Source organism: Hypomesus transpacificus, chromosome 2 (genome assembly GCF_021917145.1).
Source record: "Hypomesus transpacificus isolate Combined female chromosome 2, fHypTra1, whole genome shotgun sequence".
Taxonomy (NCBI): Eukaryota; Metazoa; Chordata; class Actinopteri; order Osmeriformes; family Osmeridae; genus Hypomesus; species Hypomesus transpacificus.
This window is the reverse complement of record NC_061061.1, coordinates 16916006-16933984: the sequence shown is the minus strand read 5'-3', so window position 1 is coordinate 16933984 and position 17979 is coordinate 16916006. Positions and strand designations below refer to the sequence as shown.

General features: G+C 46.1%; 1 protein-coding gene across 5 annotated transcripts in view; it reads left to right on the top strand.

Annotated features, from left to right (window-relative positions):
- LOC124479976 (kazrin-like) overlaps nt 1-17979 on the top strand; it is a 97429-nt gene that overhangs the window by 32595 nt on the left and 46855 nt on the right. For all 5 annotated transcript variants that reach the window (XR_006957497.1, XM_047038992.1, XM_047038973.1 and 2 more), the window contains exon 2: nt 16846-16953. Coding sequence is in view for 4 of the 5 variants with exons in the window: in XM_047038992.1 (XP_046894948.1) it covers nt 16846-16953 (108 nt within the window). In the remaining variant the exon portion in view is untranslated. The remainder of the gene's footprint in view (nt 1-16845; nt 16954-17979) is intronic.

The following is a 17979-nucleotide window of genomic DNA, read 5'->3' as shown; positions in this document are numbered from 1 at the left end:
CAAGAATGTGCTTGCTGAAGGCTCACATCACTTAACTGGCTTTGACTGTTAGCTTGTCCTTTGTCGGTCATATTGAACAACCTGAGTCACAGGTTCGCTTATACACTTCACACCTGTGGACATAAACAACAGCAAAGTGACAAGTGATACTTTTACAGTTAAAAGGTCCTTTTAGTTAAACCGAGACTAACATCCAGGGCAAAACAGTGCCTTGTCCATCGCACCTCAAACCTTTCAGGTAGAACAGACATTTTAACACGTCCACCGTCTCAAAGTTTCAGACGTTTGTCAGATAAATTAGAATATGGCGGTGTGTGTGTGTGCCGGCTTTCATGTTCAGGCTTTTGAGTTCACTTTAGATTGGTCCTGACAAGCTTTCACTCCCAATCCTTAAATCTTCCCTCCGTAATCTGCCCTTCACTGGTAAGCCATGGAAGGGATGGATGTAGGAGATGGAAGCAGTCACCCCACCCCCTAAACTTGTTATTACGAGTCTCTCTACGACCCACAGAGTTCGTCTGAGTCATCCCCACACTGCTCCAACACTGGAAACAATAGCAAAACCTCACCATGGTTTCACTTAGACCGCCGCCAAATATTACCCACTCTGCCAGAGCTAGCATGAAAGAGGTTTTCCCAGAATGTTCATTCCACGTCAATGTTTGACGACGAATAACAGTTTTTAATTAAACAAATGAGAGTAAGAGAAGTGAGTAAGAGAGAACAACTTGAGAGGCAGGAAACCTAAAACCTCCCAGGGAATGTTTGAAAAGGTAGAGAGTAGGGCTAGAGACAAGGAAAAAAGTCAGAGAGAGAGAGAGCCAAATGAAAGAGAGGAAAGAAAGTGAAAACAAAAAGGGACAGAGAGAGAGAGAGAGAGAACGATCCTAATAAAAGAGAGAAAGAGAAAGAGGAAAAGAACCCAGAAAGAGGAATACAAAAGAGAGAGAGGGTGGAGGGGCTGAGGCCTGCTGTCATGGGCCTGAGAGGTGTACAGTTGAGGGATTAATGATGTGGGGTCAGACCCAGAATTTGTTTACACAGACCACACAGCTGGCTCCAGGACTACATCCAAGCTGCCCACTCTGCACAACCCACAATGCACCAGAAGAAAGAGAGGGGACCGGGGGCTGGAAGTTGGTGAGGCAGAGAGAGAGAGAGAGGTATATGTTAATGGTAGGAGGGGATTAGGGTAAATGGATGAAGAGAGATGAAGAGAGAAAGAGAGGGTGAACAGGGGGGGAGAGAAATCAGACATCGACGCTCAGTAAGTAGGGTTGCGGCCATTAGGGAGAGCTATGGATGTGCTTCTTCGTGTTCATGTTTCTGTCCCCTTTGGCTGGGTTCCCTGGACCATGCGGACAGATTCAGGCCCACCAACTAGGGCATGGCGCTAGTTCACTAGATCTAGGTCTGGAGTAATGTCCTGCAGCATCTAGTGTCATCAGTATGGTAGCTTTGGTCGACTGATTGCAAGTCATCTTAGCTGCAGAAACGTTCAGATGAGGGCAGATAGTTGGCAGTTATTCTGGATTTGGTAGAGTGACCCATCTGTGTTACATCTCTTTTGGGAGAGATTGTTTGGGAGGGTAGAAATCTTTTCCAGTTAACACTTGTACCCAAAATGCTGTTGCAGGATTCGTGGTGTCCCCCAAGGCTACAGTATCGGTTTCCAAGGAAGACCAGTCACTTCTTAGCATCTTCCAAACTGAAATTGTTGCTCATCGTTTCCAGGGATACAAATATAAAAAAATAGTTTAACTTTCATGTTCAATTTCAGCATATTGTTTTTTCTAGTCTTTCATCTTACTGAGAAGATCCAATGGCCACAGTCCAACCAGGCTTAGTACCAAGCCTTGTGGGAAAGAGACACAAAACATGTTTGACAGTTACAGGTCAGGTCAGAGGTGATGGGTCATACCATGTCTAGCTGGGATGGAGGGGTGATGTATTGTTTTACATACAGGGGTGTTAAAGCCAGATCTCTGTCGCGGCGAGACCTGAAAACAGAGATGCGGCGGGTTTGAGCAGACGGGGTCAAAGTTCGAAGAGCACAGACGTCCAAATCTCCATCTCCCTCTGTCGTGTTTACCCAGCACACGAGCGGACGACAGATAGGAATGTCAATCCTCCCCGTCTACCGTAACCCGTAGTATCTTCCCTTTCTCTAGTGCTGTCTCCAGCACCACATGGAAATGACAGCCTACATGGAAATGACAACCCCCTGACAGAGTCCAAGGCAAATGCCTGAGCATGTCTGCCAGCCTCGCAGGGGGAAATAAAAGGCCGTAATATCTGAAAGTGACAAGGAAGCTAAGATGGCATCCCACAGGCGGCAATTAGACTCGTTTAGTGAATTGTTATGTCAGCGGGACTCTGCTCTGATCATTTCACAGAAAAAAAAGGGGGAAAAAGTCTCCTTTCTATTTCTGTAGTTTTGTGATTACTGCGTTTGTGTGTCTGTTCCAATCAAGTTGTTCCAAAGTATTTCCATTCGGTATTTCCATTCTGATCATTCCGATTCTAAATTCATGTTTTCTTCTCTTTTTCATGTCCGGTGTTGCACTACATTTGTTTGACATTTCTCGGAACAGGTAAGACAATCATCTCTGTCTATCATCTTTCAACAGACACAGTTACACACCCGTAAACACTCTATACACTGCACAACACACTGTAAGTCTCACTCATCCAAATGTTCACTGGAACGGCGCTAGCTACAGTACATATGCTACTTGATACTCATGCAGTGGGAAGCTCATGTAATATGAATCTTATGCAACACGAAGCTTGTGCTCTATAAAGATCTAGCAGTGGCATCCCAACTATGTTCATCCGACCCCAATAACCTCTACATCCCTGATTAGGAGGAAAGGACTCCAAATGCCAATGTTGCCGTAATGTGAGATTGTGTGGCGAAGCCTATTCATAGTCTTGTCTAATGACCTATGGTTCCGTCATTTTGGTTCATGGCCGCTGTCACTTCCTCGACTGTTAGGGTGTGTTATTTTTGAGTCATTCTGCTATAATTGTGTCTAATTTGATATGATAATGTCATGCTATGTCGGACACATTGAAAACAGCAGTCAAAAGAGGTCAGACTCCTATTTTAATGAGTTTGGCCCGTCAAGTTACTTAACCCCTCTGACAATAAAAAGTGTCACCTAAAAAAATTATGTATACAACTAATGATTGTGTTGATGACTTCGAACAGATTGAAGTTCTTAATTAATATACATCAGAAGGTATTGCTTCACTCTCATCCTCTGGGTCAAACAGCCTACCTTAGTTGTTTTAGACACTGGCTCTTTTGAGACCCATTACACTATCAGTTTACACAGTTTCTTCACATTTTAGGTGCATATTTGGATTTTTTTTAATGTTTGGGGTCAATATTTTTTCTGTTACCACATTAGTTTCAGGAGACAAGGTTTTGAACCCAAGCGTTTTCCACATTAGTCTCCAGTCTCTGATGCACCATCGACCAGTCGGACCATCCATGTTTCCTCCAATGCGTCTCCCAGGAGCTTGTTAGCTGCTGCCCTGAGCTGACCCTAGCTCTCTCTCTCGAGTGTCCCGATTGCTAAAAAGCTACTGGGCCCTTTTAAATAGTTTTTTTCTTCTAAGTAGCTTAGAATTAGCTGGCAGCACCAAACACAGGAAGCAACAGTCTGTGTTTGTAGTTAGGATTTGGTTAACAGTCAATTGAAAAAGGTGGATTTTTTCAGAATGGCTGTTTTGTTTTTGAGCATATAATGATGTTTTGGTGTGTTTTTCCAAAGTGGAGTCACTGTGCATTTGTCTTGTTATTGCTTCAATTCACTCGTGGGTAGGAAAAAAGACAAAACAAAGACAAAAAAACAATGTGCAGGTTTTGAGCATTGCAGCATGATAGTTCACCGGTACACTATAGATTGATCCATCATGGTTGAGAGCTCAGCTGAAGCTGAGATGCTGATTGGTGCTGACGGCTGCCCCTCCCGCTGTGAGGCTCTCCACAGGCCCTCCAAACCACAGAGCTCCGCCCCTCCCCTCCCTGCTAGCCAATCGATAGAGTCGCGAGACACACATGGGTGGTTGCGGCGTGGGGCCCCTGCCCTGGCTGCTTGGGCAGGTGAAGAAGGGGCTGTGCCAGGCTGTATGGGAAGCTAACAGCCCGCTCAGCAGCACCTGGAGATCCTGGGGGGATGGTTGGCTGTTCAGTTCTGTGTGTCAAGGTCTGTGTGTGTGTGTTTGTGTGCGTGTGAGATAGAGGAAGGAAGAGGGGGAGGGAGGGAGGGAGGGAGGGAGGGAGGGAGGGAGGGAGGGAGGGAGGAAAGGTAATTACTTCAAACCCTCAAGAGCTGAATAAGCATGTAAACAGGTTGCATCCTTGGCCTTCAAAATTCATGCTTTCTCTTAGTCACAAGGCTCCCATCTCTCTGTCCTTCCATATATCACACACCCTCAACAGTCCAGGCATGTTAACACTGCAACAATAGCTACAGGACCATGACCATACCAAGGACCAGAGTCTGTGTTTGGGTATAAAGTTGCCAGTTCAGGTCCGTACTGTGGCTTGCTCACATCAGGACTCTCTCTCTCTGTCTGAGGTCTGGAGAGAGGGACACCCTGTCTGAGCTCAGCGTGCCTGGCTAATAAAGACTCGCGGTGTGCTCTCAGAATTCTCTCAGAATTCCAACTGCCAATGACATGCCCTGGGCTATCGTAGCCTCTATATCACTTCACACAACAGCATCGGGTAGTGTGGAGGAGAGCGTGGAGGGCTGAATTACCATTATTCATCTCCCAGCTCAGACTTCTCGTATAAACAATGGGTTGATATAAAGACGTTTTGTCCTCTGAGGTACGGTACATTCGTCTTACACGCGTGACGTCTGATATCTTGAACCCCCTGGAGAAGTGCTGAGCTTATGAAAAACTCGCCTCAAGCTAGCGCGCTTTTAAATCCTACAGTTGGTTGGCTATTTCAGTGATGATATGCGTGAACTGTCTGTGTTGCTGCATGAGTCAGCAATTCCTGGATTATTCACTATTGTGCATCAATTTCTATAATTGATACACAAGCAGGGGAGAGGTCTTCTGTTCGAGGCTCTAGCTCAAGAAACATTCATGCACTCACGCACACTCATGCACAAACAAACATACACACACACACACTCGATACTCTTTCCTTGTCTTAGTGTCTTTTTGTTGTTATTCCTTGTCAGGTTACACATTGTGCTGTTTAATTGGCAACATATTTGGATTCTTTTTGGCACTCACACACACACACCCGGAGAGGGGTAATCATCGCTGCATGGTTAGACACCCGTGCTGCCTTTAACAGCCCTAATTGGTGAGGAAAATCCAATAGATGAGAGCAGGCGACGTCCCCGAAGCTGACATGAGACATCTCCAACAGCTAGAATGGAAATTCACTCAAATCCTCTTATATTGTTTCTCGTCGTCTCAATCGCCCTCTCTTTTTCCTCGTTCTCGTTCGACCCCTCTCTCTACTGAACTGATGCTTTGCCGTTAGCTGTGGATCAAGTTACTTCTCTCATTTCGTCTGTGTCAGTTACATGACAGTTGAAGCTGCAGACCAATAAGAGCAGGTGTATAGCCAAAATCCCATCCGAAACGTTATACCATTACCCAGTATTTCAGAGAAAACCACCACATGGTTTGGTCTAGGACCTGTATTTACCAGGTATGGACCAGCATCTGATCCAGGATCACGATGAACACATTCACTCATTCACTCATTCACTCATTCATAAAGAAGTCGTTCGAAGCCGGAGCTGGTCCTGCATCAGTCTCCGCAGCATCTCTCAGTGATGCAACGTCTGACCTCACCAGCAGGGAGCAGGAAATCGCCGCTGTTGGAGGTGCCGTTTCCTCCAGTAGGCGCCCCTGGTGGAGCAGGGGAGGGGAGGGAGGGGACGCCTGGCTGTAGGATCCTGGAGTTAAGCTGCTGTGACCCCCACAGCACGGACACACAGCAGGACCCCGGCCGTGATGTGGGGAGGGAGGAAGTGGCAGTTGTGACTTCCTGCTGGGAGCTGGAAGGGGCAGGGTTCATCATCACACGGGTGCAAAGGAACTTGCAGCTAGGCAGGTAAACATTACATTGTAGCGTTGTTCTGTGTAACCTGTGCATGAGTCCTTCTGTACTCAGTGTAGAGTGTAGGGCTACTATCCTGTATCCTATCTGATGCTAGCAGATGAACAAACATCAAATGTCAAACACGTCCGGTTGGACGTCATTCTTAGCTACGTCAACAATCATGACTCACATCTGCCTAGAAAAGTTGTCTGATTTGATTGCGCAGTGGCGGCCATTAATCTCGCTCTCCTCTCTTGCCAAACTAGCATTAGCGACAAAAGTGGGGCCTTAAAGCGCCTATGTTCAGGGGTCTAATGTGTGTGATCTGGTTTTGCAGGCACAGTCACTAGGCCTTCATGGTGGTGACGGCCTCCCTGCAGATGCAGCAATCAGCACCCACTCATTCCGTCATCTGCCTCTGAGTGAGGAGAGAGAATGGGAGGGAGAATGGGAGGGAGAAAAAGACAGGAAGGGAGAAAGAGGAGAGAGAGGGGGAGAGACAAATTAGAAAGAGAGCGAGAGAGAAAAAGAGAGAATGAAAGAGAGAGAGAATGAGAGGTGCTGCAGGGCTGACAGTGTTGCTTCCATTAGCCAGGCACATGCCTGTGAGGCCCAATCTGGCCCTATTTGTTCCCATTATGCTAATGTCTGCATTAGGGGGTAGAGGCAGCGTATGGAAACTTCTGAGAGACGGAATATAGGAAGGGAGGTGAGAGACAGCAAAAGAGAGGGAGAAGGAGAGAGGGAGAGAAAGAGGGTGAAAGAGTGAGGGAGGAGAGAGGTTGAGACGGGGAGAGAGTGAGTGAGAGAGAGGGAGAGTCAGTGCGCGGGGGAGGAGAGAGAGAGAGAGAGAGAGAGAGAGAGAGAGAGAGAGAGAGAGAGCGACAGAGAGAATAAGTGGAGGCTTCATATGGAACATGGCAGCGAGGAAGAGGAGAAGAGCTAGGTGGGTTTTTGTCAGGTATTAGTGTTTCTGAGATGAGGGAATTGGGGAGTCGTGCGAGCGGAGAGGAGCTGATGTGGATAGCTCGCCGTCAGAGGACAACCGTTGTTTCTGTCTGATGATTGGAGGAGAAGAGGCCCTTCAGTACCCTCAGGAGATCCCCACGTGTGTGGGTGTGTGATTGTGTGATTGTGTGGTAGTGGCAGAGAGGTGATGGGTTTTCAGGTGTAATTACTGTATTCTCAGGTTTTTAATGGGCAACATCTGCCGCAGTAGGTTACCGTGCGTAGATGCTGTGCAGATTATTCTGTGATGCATTAAGCCATGATGGCCTTGGGTGTCTTTAGAAGGGTTATTACGTAAGCTAATTTTGAGCAGAAAATCACTCTTAGATGGGGGTTGATGGTGTGAAGGATACTTGTTCGCTGGAGCTACACGCACACACACACACAACCATCTTATTACTTCATCACTCCAAGCCAAGTCGATCCACCCCCCCCCAGGGACAGATTAGAAACAAGGGGATATTCTCTGTCTTTTCTCATCGTCTCCCCCTTCTTCGTCTCTTTCTTTCTCCTTCACCTCTCTGTCTTTATTGCATTTTTTTCTTTCTTTCCCGGCCCGTCTCTTTCTATTCCTCTCTTTGGATCTGTATTTACTCTTCTCTCTTTATCTCTCTCCCTCTCTCCCTCTTTCCCCCTCTCCCTCTCCCTCTCCCTCTCTCTCTCTCTCTCTCTCTCTCTCTCTCTCTCTCTCTCTCCCTCCCTCCCTCTCTCTCTCTCTCTCTCTCTCTCTCTCTCCATCTCTACCCCCCCCCACACACACACACACTCTCTCCATTCCTATCTGCATATCCGTATCTACTTTCCTTCTTACTTTCTACCTGCCCCCCTCTCTCTCTCTTTCCCTCTACCCCCCCTGTTCTCTCCACTACCTCCATCCACCATATCTCTAGCCTGGAGCGACATCTCCCTCCTGTCCACTCCGTCTTCCCCAGGCGTGGGAGAAGATGGTATGGTCATGTGATCAGGTCGGAGGGCGGTAATGAGGAAGTGGTGCTGCGATGATGAGGGACCTGCCTAAAGCATCAACATCACCCTGCTGTCTACGCCAGCCAGGGGAGTTAGTGTGTGATGTCATCAAGGAGTGCCAGGAAGTGCAGACAACACAGAAGTGCTGCTACCTTGGCTACCCTGGGGACGGTGCGCGTGACGTCATCATACAGAGACAGGGCACGCAGAGGTGCCAGCCCGGGGAGTTACACGTGATGTCATTAAGGATGGACAGGGAAAGCGTTACAGAAATAACTATTGTTCACGACCCAGCTAATCGTTCTCTCTCGAGGTGCCAAATCTTTAGATGTTATGTAAAGTTGGAAATCCTGAGGTGGAATGCTGCACCTTGTTCCCTCGTGATGTACTGTGGAACTGCAGAGTGTCCCCTCATGCCCTGGAACATGATGGAGCTGGATTTAAATCAAATACTTGGGCTTAGCTATAGCCCACTCTCACAGAAGCAATTTCATCTCAGTAAATATTACCTGTCCTCTTCACACAGTGCTGCCATTCATATTCATTGGCTGAGAGTATGTGAAGGTGCTATTTGCACACATTTGTTCTTCCTATACTTGATGAGCTTAACACTGGACTCACCAAAGGATACGCTATGAATATGTGAAAAGTGGGAATGGTTCACTTCATGGTTCGATAGCATTTTTGGAGAGAGGAAATGAAATGAAGCAATCTAATGGTTCGTTTTCAGATTATCGCTGGAGACCTCGGCCAAGATGTGTCTAAAACTGTCTACATTATTCATGAACCATTTCCTAGTTAGGTATGAGAGGGCACTTATGAGATAACATTTATATGACCCTCCTTTATTGGGGCGGGGGGAAAAAATGACTTACTTAAAAAAAAGAGAAAGCGTGGAAAAGCAATATGTTTTGGGTCCCATATTTGAATTACAGATACACTTCATGACGCAAATTAGAAAAATCTTTTAAAGAGATCAATACATGGAAATGCACAACTCAGCAGTCATGATATTGCTCTGTGGTTGGTTGTGTTCTTCTCTGGACCATTTTTCTCCAGCAAAAAAGGACCCTTTGTTATAAAGTCCAGTATGTAAATTATACCAGGTAAAGGACATTTATGACATAAGCCTAATTGCTTTCAATACAAAGCTCTCTTGGGAATTTCACTATCTCTCCTGGTGTTTCAGTCATAAAAGCCATTCAAAGCCCACATAAAGGCCTGCATTTAGATAAGTAATTTGTTTTGAACGAAGATTGAGGGTGCTTGACTCAAAATTAGTTTTCTTTAATGTACTGTCTTTGTTTGATTTCATTATAGTTAAAATAGCAATCTAATAAGCATTCAAATGTACAACTGTTGTCACGGCCACAGCCGTGCCCCCCTATTGTTTTTGGTTTTGCCCTGCCCTAGTGTTTCCCTGTCATTGTCGTCACCTGTCTCGTTCAGTTGTCGTTAGTTTCATTGTGTTCACCTGTGTCTTGTTTGTTTCTGTGTATTTAGGTTCCTGCTTTGTGTCCAGTCTTTGTCTTAGCATTACCCTTTGTCCCTGTGTGTACCCTGTCTGTGTCCTGTTTTGAGAATTAAACCTGTGTTCCTCGCTATGCCTCGGTACTCCCCTGCATTTGGGTCCAACCCCACCTCACGTCGTGACAACTGTTTACAGTATTCTGCAGGCTAATGTAAAATGTGTTGATTTCAAGCCAAGTTTGCAGTCTTCTCTTCTGCAAGCTTAGCGGAGAGGAGAAGAGATTGGTTGCCAGCCACCACAACAAATACAATAAAGGCCCTCCAAAGAACAACACAATATATCCTGAATTCAGCTGCAACAACAATGCTATTTGTCTCAAATACAACAACCTGACTACATTACCCAAAATCCTTCATGCATTCCACTCCTTGACACTTGTTTGATGCTTGTGGGTGTGTCTCAATACCCATACTATCATACTATGTGGAATGAACAATTTTAAGACTAAATTCTGTATCCCAAATGCATTAGTTTTGGGACATCTCATCCAAAGCAAAGTAGAGGGGTTATTTGAACCTGTGACTTCTTGATTTGCAGTCAAATGCTGTAACCACTGGGCCATACCCATCGCCATGTGATATTTGATCACCAAAACTTTGTGTGAAATTACATTGTCATTAACAAAAGATAGCATACTCTTATTTGATGAGGCAGGAAGGTTATTTTTCATAGCTAGTCCTCAACGTAGCTGCAAAGCTATATGCTCTGCCCTCACCATTCCCTTCCACCTCTCCACAGTTCCAAATTGTAACACATGCTGTGCGTTTGACGGCCTTTCCCTTTACAAAGATTGACAACCGGATAAAGGGACGAACGGGGAAGGCGATTCGAGAGGACGGCTAGCTATTAGCTGCTCAAAACCACAACCCAGAGCTATTAGCTTCTATTCAGCTGCAGGATATTTATAGGGCACCTTGAATTGGGGTCCTGCAGCAGGTGAATCTCAGAGCCAAGGCGGGTAGCAGTGATTAATGCCTGAATAAGGGCAGTTTATCAGGCGTCCAGCAGCTTCAGAACCAGTGAATGTCAATACAATTAAAGCCAGTGGCAGAGGCAGGAGACGAGGCAGCGCCTATCTTCTGATGGCAGACAGGAGGTAGGAGGATGTGTCTTGGAGGAGGTTTCTGCAGTGGGCTATTCAGTCCTTAATCACCTCCACTTCTCATTAAGACCTGCTTTTGTTCCTTTGCCTGCTTTTCTTTCCCTGCGAGGACAGATAAAATACGCCAGGCTCTGTGATGAGAAAGAACGCCAGAACACCGGGTTCTTGCCGAGTTTTAAGATACCTTGTTAAATGGAAAGAGAGAGGGAGAAAAGAATGAGAGAGGGGAAAAGAGAGACGAAAAGAGAAATAGAGAGGGAGAGAAGAGAAAGAGAGACAGTGAAAGATAGAGGGAAAGTGACAGAACGAGAGAGAAACAGAAATGGAGAGAGAAATAGAGAGGGAGAAGAGAGAGAAAGAGAGAGGGAAAGTGACAGAGAGAAACTGAAATAGAGGGAGAGAGAAGCGAGAAGTAGAGGACGAGGGATGGTGGAGTCAGTCAACTGAGAAGGGGACCTGAGGGTGAAGAAATGACAGGCATAGAAAGAGACAGGAAAAAAAGAGAGGGAGAGGGAGACAGAAAGAGAAGAGAGGGAAATGGACCGTAGCAGCTGATTATTAGGGGGCTGCCTCTGTAATGGTTAAACGGTTCTAGAGAGTTGGATGTGCCCCTCCATACCATTACAAACTCTATCATAAGCTTCCAGCTCCAGCAATTACAGTGACCACTGAACTCATCCTGTCAGAACATCCGATGCGCGCCAGGTTCCACAGCGACTCTGCCTCCATCGTCTCAGTCGTACCAAGTCGTGAATGCACACTGCAGGCTCCGTTCTGTCTCTGCACTGCCTCGGCCAGTGTGGGTGTCGCCATACTCAGCACGGACAAGATAGAGTTTGATGTTGATGTTGCAAGCCTGCTGTCCCAAGAGCTCTGCATCACACAGCAGTTCTGCTCCTCAGAAGGGGTTGGTGTAGCCCTGTGGGGACTGTCACTGATGTCACAGCATTGTACTGAGCATTGTACTCAGTGTGGAGATTCCAGACTGGTAAAACAGGAATAATAAATAATCAACACCTGGTTCACTACGGACTGCCTGTAGTGGCCAGGGTGTGCTGTGGGCTCTTCTGTCCACTGTTCGGTTCACAGAGAGATGACAAGAGTCGGAAGTCAGTGTGTTGACGGGGCACTGGCAGCCACCGTCCTTTGAAATGAGAGGAGGGCAGGAGGGAAGAGTTGAGGCACCTGCAGCCGTACTGCACCCCCAAGGGTCAACACCAATCGCTGCGTTGAGGAAACTTCTGGAAGGATGTGTTTGAACACGCGAGGCGAAAGCAGAATCGGGCTCAATGTAGTCACACTGTTTGGTCTAACGTACTGTAAATGTAGGTGTGACATTTTACAGCAACGGGTTCTTGAGGGTTCAGCAGTTGTGCAACGCAGTCAAATCTGGAGTGAAACATCAAGCTGGTCACAACTTGTGTGGTGGCATATAAACTTCCAATACTGCCAGCACAGTACCACTTGTCTGTGAGCAGAATCATTAACATGCAAAGCAGGTCTTCTTCTCTACAAACTCTACGGGGGGGCGGACGGGGGGTGAGGCACTGTGGTCTCTGTTTCCTGAGAGCAGTTTATTTTGAGACGTCTCTCTGTGTGGCAGTCTCTTCTTCTTTATCCTCCTCCGTGGAGATGTCTCTGAGCTGTGGGGGTCTTCTTGTTCAGGAGAGCTGAATCTCCATACCAGAGTCCCACCCAGCCATGATGTCTCACATGAATTGCTTTTCCTAGTCAGAGATCCTTTCGTCGGGTGGCAGAACCACTTTTATGAGGCTACTCAGGCTAGGAGATGAGGACACGGAGGAACTTTGTTGTTTCTCGACGTTTCGTTTATTGGAGACAGTTCCCCTTGATTCCAAAACAAGTTGTAAAGGAAAGTTAATGTGTCTAGGTGTGTTGTCACAGTGCTTTATCTGCTGAAATGCGAGACTGAGATGGAGGATTCTCTGTTTTCAGCTGTCGTAACCCGACAAAATTAATGGTAGTCTGTAAAACATTGTGCAAAATCGTATCTGATCTTGACTTTTAAGGATCAAGTTAGTAATGTGTTGTGGAGGCATTGTGTCAGATGTGTCATCACTTCCTTTTATTGGGACTTACGGTAGAGAGTAACAGCACAGCTGATGTGTTTGTGCCCAGAGTGTTGTCAGGACTGTATATTGATCCTTTCTCTGATGACTGCCTGTTTGGCAACGATACAACAATTTGTATGACTGTATAACAAAGCCACATGAGGTGTGAAATGAATCTTGCTTTGCTTGCTGGGTGAAATTGTAATTTATTACATCATTTGTGGAGTAAATTCGCTTTTTTTCTGAGTTGAGAGTTGCTTGACTTGTTATATAGCTCATTATTGACAATGTTCACGTCAAAGTTATACTATCTGTGCTGGTGGGAAAGTAACTTACATTTATTTATTTATGCTTCACAAGCATCCAAATGTTCTGTAATTGTTTCTGCATAGGCTTCAATCTGCAAACAAATACATTATAAATATAGAACAGGAAGCAGTCTTTGTTACCTTCTATGGTAGATTTGGTGAAGTAGGGTAAAATATCCAAGAAAGACTGGAATTAATCATTCCTAGCCAAAAATGTTTTTGTCATTCCCAAAAATGTGTTAGGGGAGTCAGGTGGCTGAGCGGTGAGAGAATCGGGCTGGTAGTCTGAGGGTCGCCAGTTCGATTCCCGGCTGAGCCAAATGACGTTGTGTCCTTGGGCAAGGCACTTCACCCTACTTGCCACGGGGGGAATGTCCCTGTACTTACTGTAAGTCGCTCTGGATAAGAGCGTCTGCTAAATGTAAATGTAAATGTGTTAGACATCCCAGTATCCACCATTTGAACACCAGCTTTACCTTGAAGTCACTTCTCTAGAGTTCCTTATTTTTATAAAATAGGTAACACACTCTGCACCACAGGCAGCACCAAACAAGAGAACCAGTACGAGTTGATAACTTTTTATTCAACCTGATTTCATATTTATTTCTGCTTTAAATTACCATACATAATGCACGCATCCTCAGTGAGGTGGGTGCATGCAGATACGGTGCAATGTTTTTCTGGTTTTGCGGCCGGCTAGTGAAAATAACTTATCTTCTCTAAGTCTCTGTGGCACGTTCGCGGGGATAATAGTCAAGCTGAATCTTCTCAGGTTAATACTGGAGTGCAAGAAGAGGTGGAGAGGAGAGGCGTGGGGAGATGGAGAGGAGGAGGGGGGGGGAGAGGGGGAAATGATTCTGCCATCTCGTGGGTCGAATGAATCATCCAAAACAACATGATTTATATGATGGGGTGCAGCCTAGGTTTAAATAAGAATTCATCTTTCATGTGCCAGCCCTGAGAAGGAGAACACCAGGCAACAAGGGAGAACAAACATCAAATTGTCCTTGCATTTTTACTTCTAACTATCTTTTATCTCCATTCCTTTATATTTGGTTATGATTGGTTAAGATATTTTTATGGGGGGGGGGTAGATGGAGGGTAGTGTGAAGAGAGTACACTTTTGTTTGGAGACGCTCAACAACACTTGCTGCTTGTGTGGTTGCTATGACGCTGAACACCAAGTATGATCAAGGAGAAGAGGCCTGTCGACAGGCAGACAGGACAATAGAGACAATCCAGAAATCACAGTTGAGGGAAATAAACAACTCGAAAACACAGTAATATCAAACAGACGGGGACACAGTTAACACTTTATCTGAACTACGGCAGAAGGAGGTTTCACAATGACCAGAAAGGGCAAGGGTGTAGGAATATACAAACATGCTGATAACAAACAGATGTGAACTGGACTCCTACCGAGAGATTTAAGGGAGGTGTGGTGGTGAAGTCTGTGTTTCATGTTCTCTTATATCCACACTGTAGAGGACACAATCTAAATACACTCAACTGATTCTAGTTCTGTTGTCACTGCTTGCTTGGTGGCCTGTCTCTGGTATGCCGGTGTAGTTTGGATCAACAAACAGACCTTATAAAACAAAACAAAAACTCAATCTGTTAAAAGATATGAAAAGATGGCTTTTGTTGTCCAACCAAGAGACTGGGGAAAAACAAGATAAATGTTTTCCAGATAGTTCCATTAGCTGCACAATTGTTTTCTTTCAGAGCCTTTTAAGTTCTATGGATTGAAAGTCTGTTGGGGTAATAAAAGACCACCCTCGACCTCTATACCTCCACTCAGAGTTCTCAGTGGACTTGTCCAACATCCATTCCAGTAATTCAAAAGAGAAAACCATATTCCGTACAGTGAAATACTTCCATGGTTTCCCTCAGACATTCCTCTCGGTCATCCGTCTCTTTCAAATACTTGCTCGAGTATGGCTAAAGAATGGCTCTTACTCCAGTAGCATAACCACAGCTACAGTAGTGCACTTTATCAACCAACTGGGTTACAGCTTTAACCTTCTCTCCCGGAGTACACTGGCTGAGCAGAAAGTCTGGACAAAGGCAGCAGACTGGCATTAGCAGCTCGCTAACGTCCACGCAGGCCGGCGCGGAGAGTAGCAATCAAGCTCTAATGACAGACTGGCCTCAGGACCCGTATTCCCTCTAATCTACCACATCTGGTACCAATGACTGCAATTAATTCCGGTGTTAACGAAGCCTTGATAGGCTGTGGTGGGTACACGGACAAGGTGTCGGGGAAGGGATAGCGTGGGAGGAGTTGGGGCGGGGGGGGGGGGGGTGGTAGAGGTGGAGGGGTGAGTCAGAGGTTAAACTAAGAGACAGCATCGACTGCAGAACAAGGAGGTGGAACACGGAAGGACATTTCAGAGGCTGAGACTCTACTGCAGTGTGGTTTCCGACCAGCAACGCATATAACCAGCACCTTTACCCTCGCACACACACCCTTTACCTTTTACATTTCATTGAGCAAATGCTTTTATCCAAAGTGACGGTCAAATATTGGAAGTAGAAAGAACGGCAGAAAATCAAGGCTCATAAATGCAGATTTCCCAAATTTCTTTGGTGGTCAAGGAACGTTTTAGCTGGCACAATTCAAAGGACCCACATCTCAGTTGACAGGCACAGTGCAACAGTAATAATATCTCAATTTCAGTGCAACAGAGAACATCTCCCTACAAGATTACGCGGCACAGAAAAGCAAAAACAACCTAATGTCTTAAGTTGCGACATCAAACATGTTTGTGGGGGCCGTCTCTACGAGACAGTGGTACAACAGGGTGTCAAATACAACATGCAGAGAAATGACTGATTTGATCTACAATCAAATGTTTTTTTTTTTGCCATGTTAAACAGTTTAAAAAAAAGTTTAAAAATGTGTGGCGGTACATGTTTTATTGTGACCACAATAAGATCAATGTCTGGGAAACACTCATGGAAGCATCTGCCATCCTGGGTCATGTACTCTGCTACCACCACAGTTCATGTTAATATGGCCTCAGCAGTCTTTTCTGGGGATGTGTAAATACTTAGGACGGCTGTTGTGGGTATAATTGTGGTGATGTATGGTGTGGTACTAGGGACGGAAGGGATGGGGAGTGAGAGTTATTGTTCATTATGTTTGCGTCCAGGGGAATCGTTAGGGATGAGGGGTGTAGTTCCACTGCATTAATCACTTCCTTCCTAAATACCTCAGACATTGTGTTGCTGGTATGTGTGAGGAACTCTACTTTCGATACACACACCAGCACACAAACACACACACACACCAGCACACAAACACATACACACACCAGCACACAAACACATACACACACCAGCACACAAACACACACACACACCAGCACCACCCCCCCCCCACACACACACACACACACACCCCACACACACCACACACCCCCACACCCACCCCCCTCCCCACACACACACACACACACACCAGCACCCCCCCCCCCCCCCCCCCCACCCCCCCCCCCCCCCCACACACCAGCACACAAACACACACCAGCACCCCCCCACACACACCCACACACACACACAAGCACACGCACACACAACAGCACCCAAAAACACACACACACAAACAGATTTAGTATTCAGTCACACATATAAACGCACAGCCACAGACACACATAAACATATACAATCTAGTCTACAGGAACACACACAAGCGCACACACACACACACACCTTCCCAGTGTGTCCTGCTGGTGTGTCTAGTCTCACTGCTGTTTCCTGTCCTCCAGACTCCTCTCTCCACCAGAGGCAGAAGCCGCCTGCCACAGATCTGTGCTACAAGACGGACATCAGCAGCCTGATGGACTTCACCTCTCCAGACTCCTCTCTGGACAAAGGTAGGGTTGCCAGCATTATCTCTCCACTGCCCTGTCAAAATGTGCCCTTCAATTTTACACACCCTGTCAAATTGAAGTGCAAAAATATCCACCATGAACCATTTGGCTACCAGTGAAGTGATATATAATTTCACTTGATAAGATTTCTTAAAATATGTCGTTTACTTAAGTGAAGTCACTGGATCAGTCATTTATACTACAAAACAAGTCCAACTAGATAATAATAATAATGATCATACCCAGATGGATAGTTACATTACATTTACATTTAGTCATTTAGCAGACGCTCTTATCCAGAGCGACTTACAGTATGTACAGGGACATTCCCCCAAGGCAAGTAGGGTGAAGTGCCTTGCCCAAGGACACAACGTCATTTGGCACGGCCGGGAATCGAACCATTAACCTTCTGATCACTAGCCCAATTCCTTAATTGCTCAGCCACCTGACTCCCTGTGGATAGTTGTTGCAGTGTGTGTTGTGAAACTAGGGACCTGGATCACAAAGCTTCTGCTTTTTGCCAGGCCATCTTTGTAAATAATAATTTTGTTCTTAATGATTCTGCGTGGTTAAATAAAGGTTAAATAAAATAAAATAAAAACACGATAACAACACCAGCTCTGACTGTGACTGTGCAGCAGCAGGAAAATTGAATAACCGGTCTTGTTAGTTCTGCTCCACCACCCGTCAATCTCTTCACCTGACAGTTTTTTTAAAAGGTGTTTTCCACCCCTCAAAACAGCCTATAGTGAGGGTGGGGGTCCTGGCAGCGTCTGTGTTCCAGGATATTCCTGAGAGAGGAGGGCCAGGGGAATCTGGAGGAGCCCAGATAGCTCCACTAGCTCTCCTGGGTAATCCGACATGGCAGCCTGACAGATCCAACATGGTTCTCCAGTCGTCGGCCAGGCCCACTCTCAGGGCTGCAACCCCACCGAGGAACTCCTCTTGGGGGTTATTAGGCCCACGGCCCCCCCCCCTCCCCCCTCTCTGGAACTCTGGAACTGGCTGGCATGTCATGATCAGTGAGAG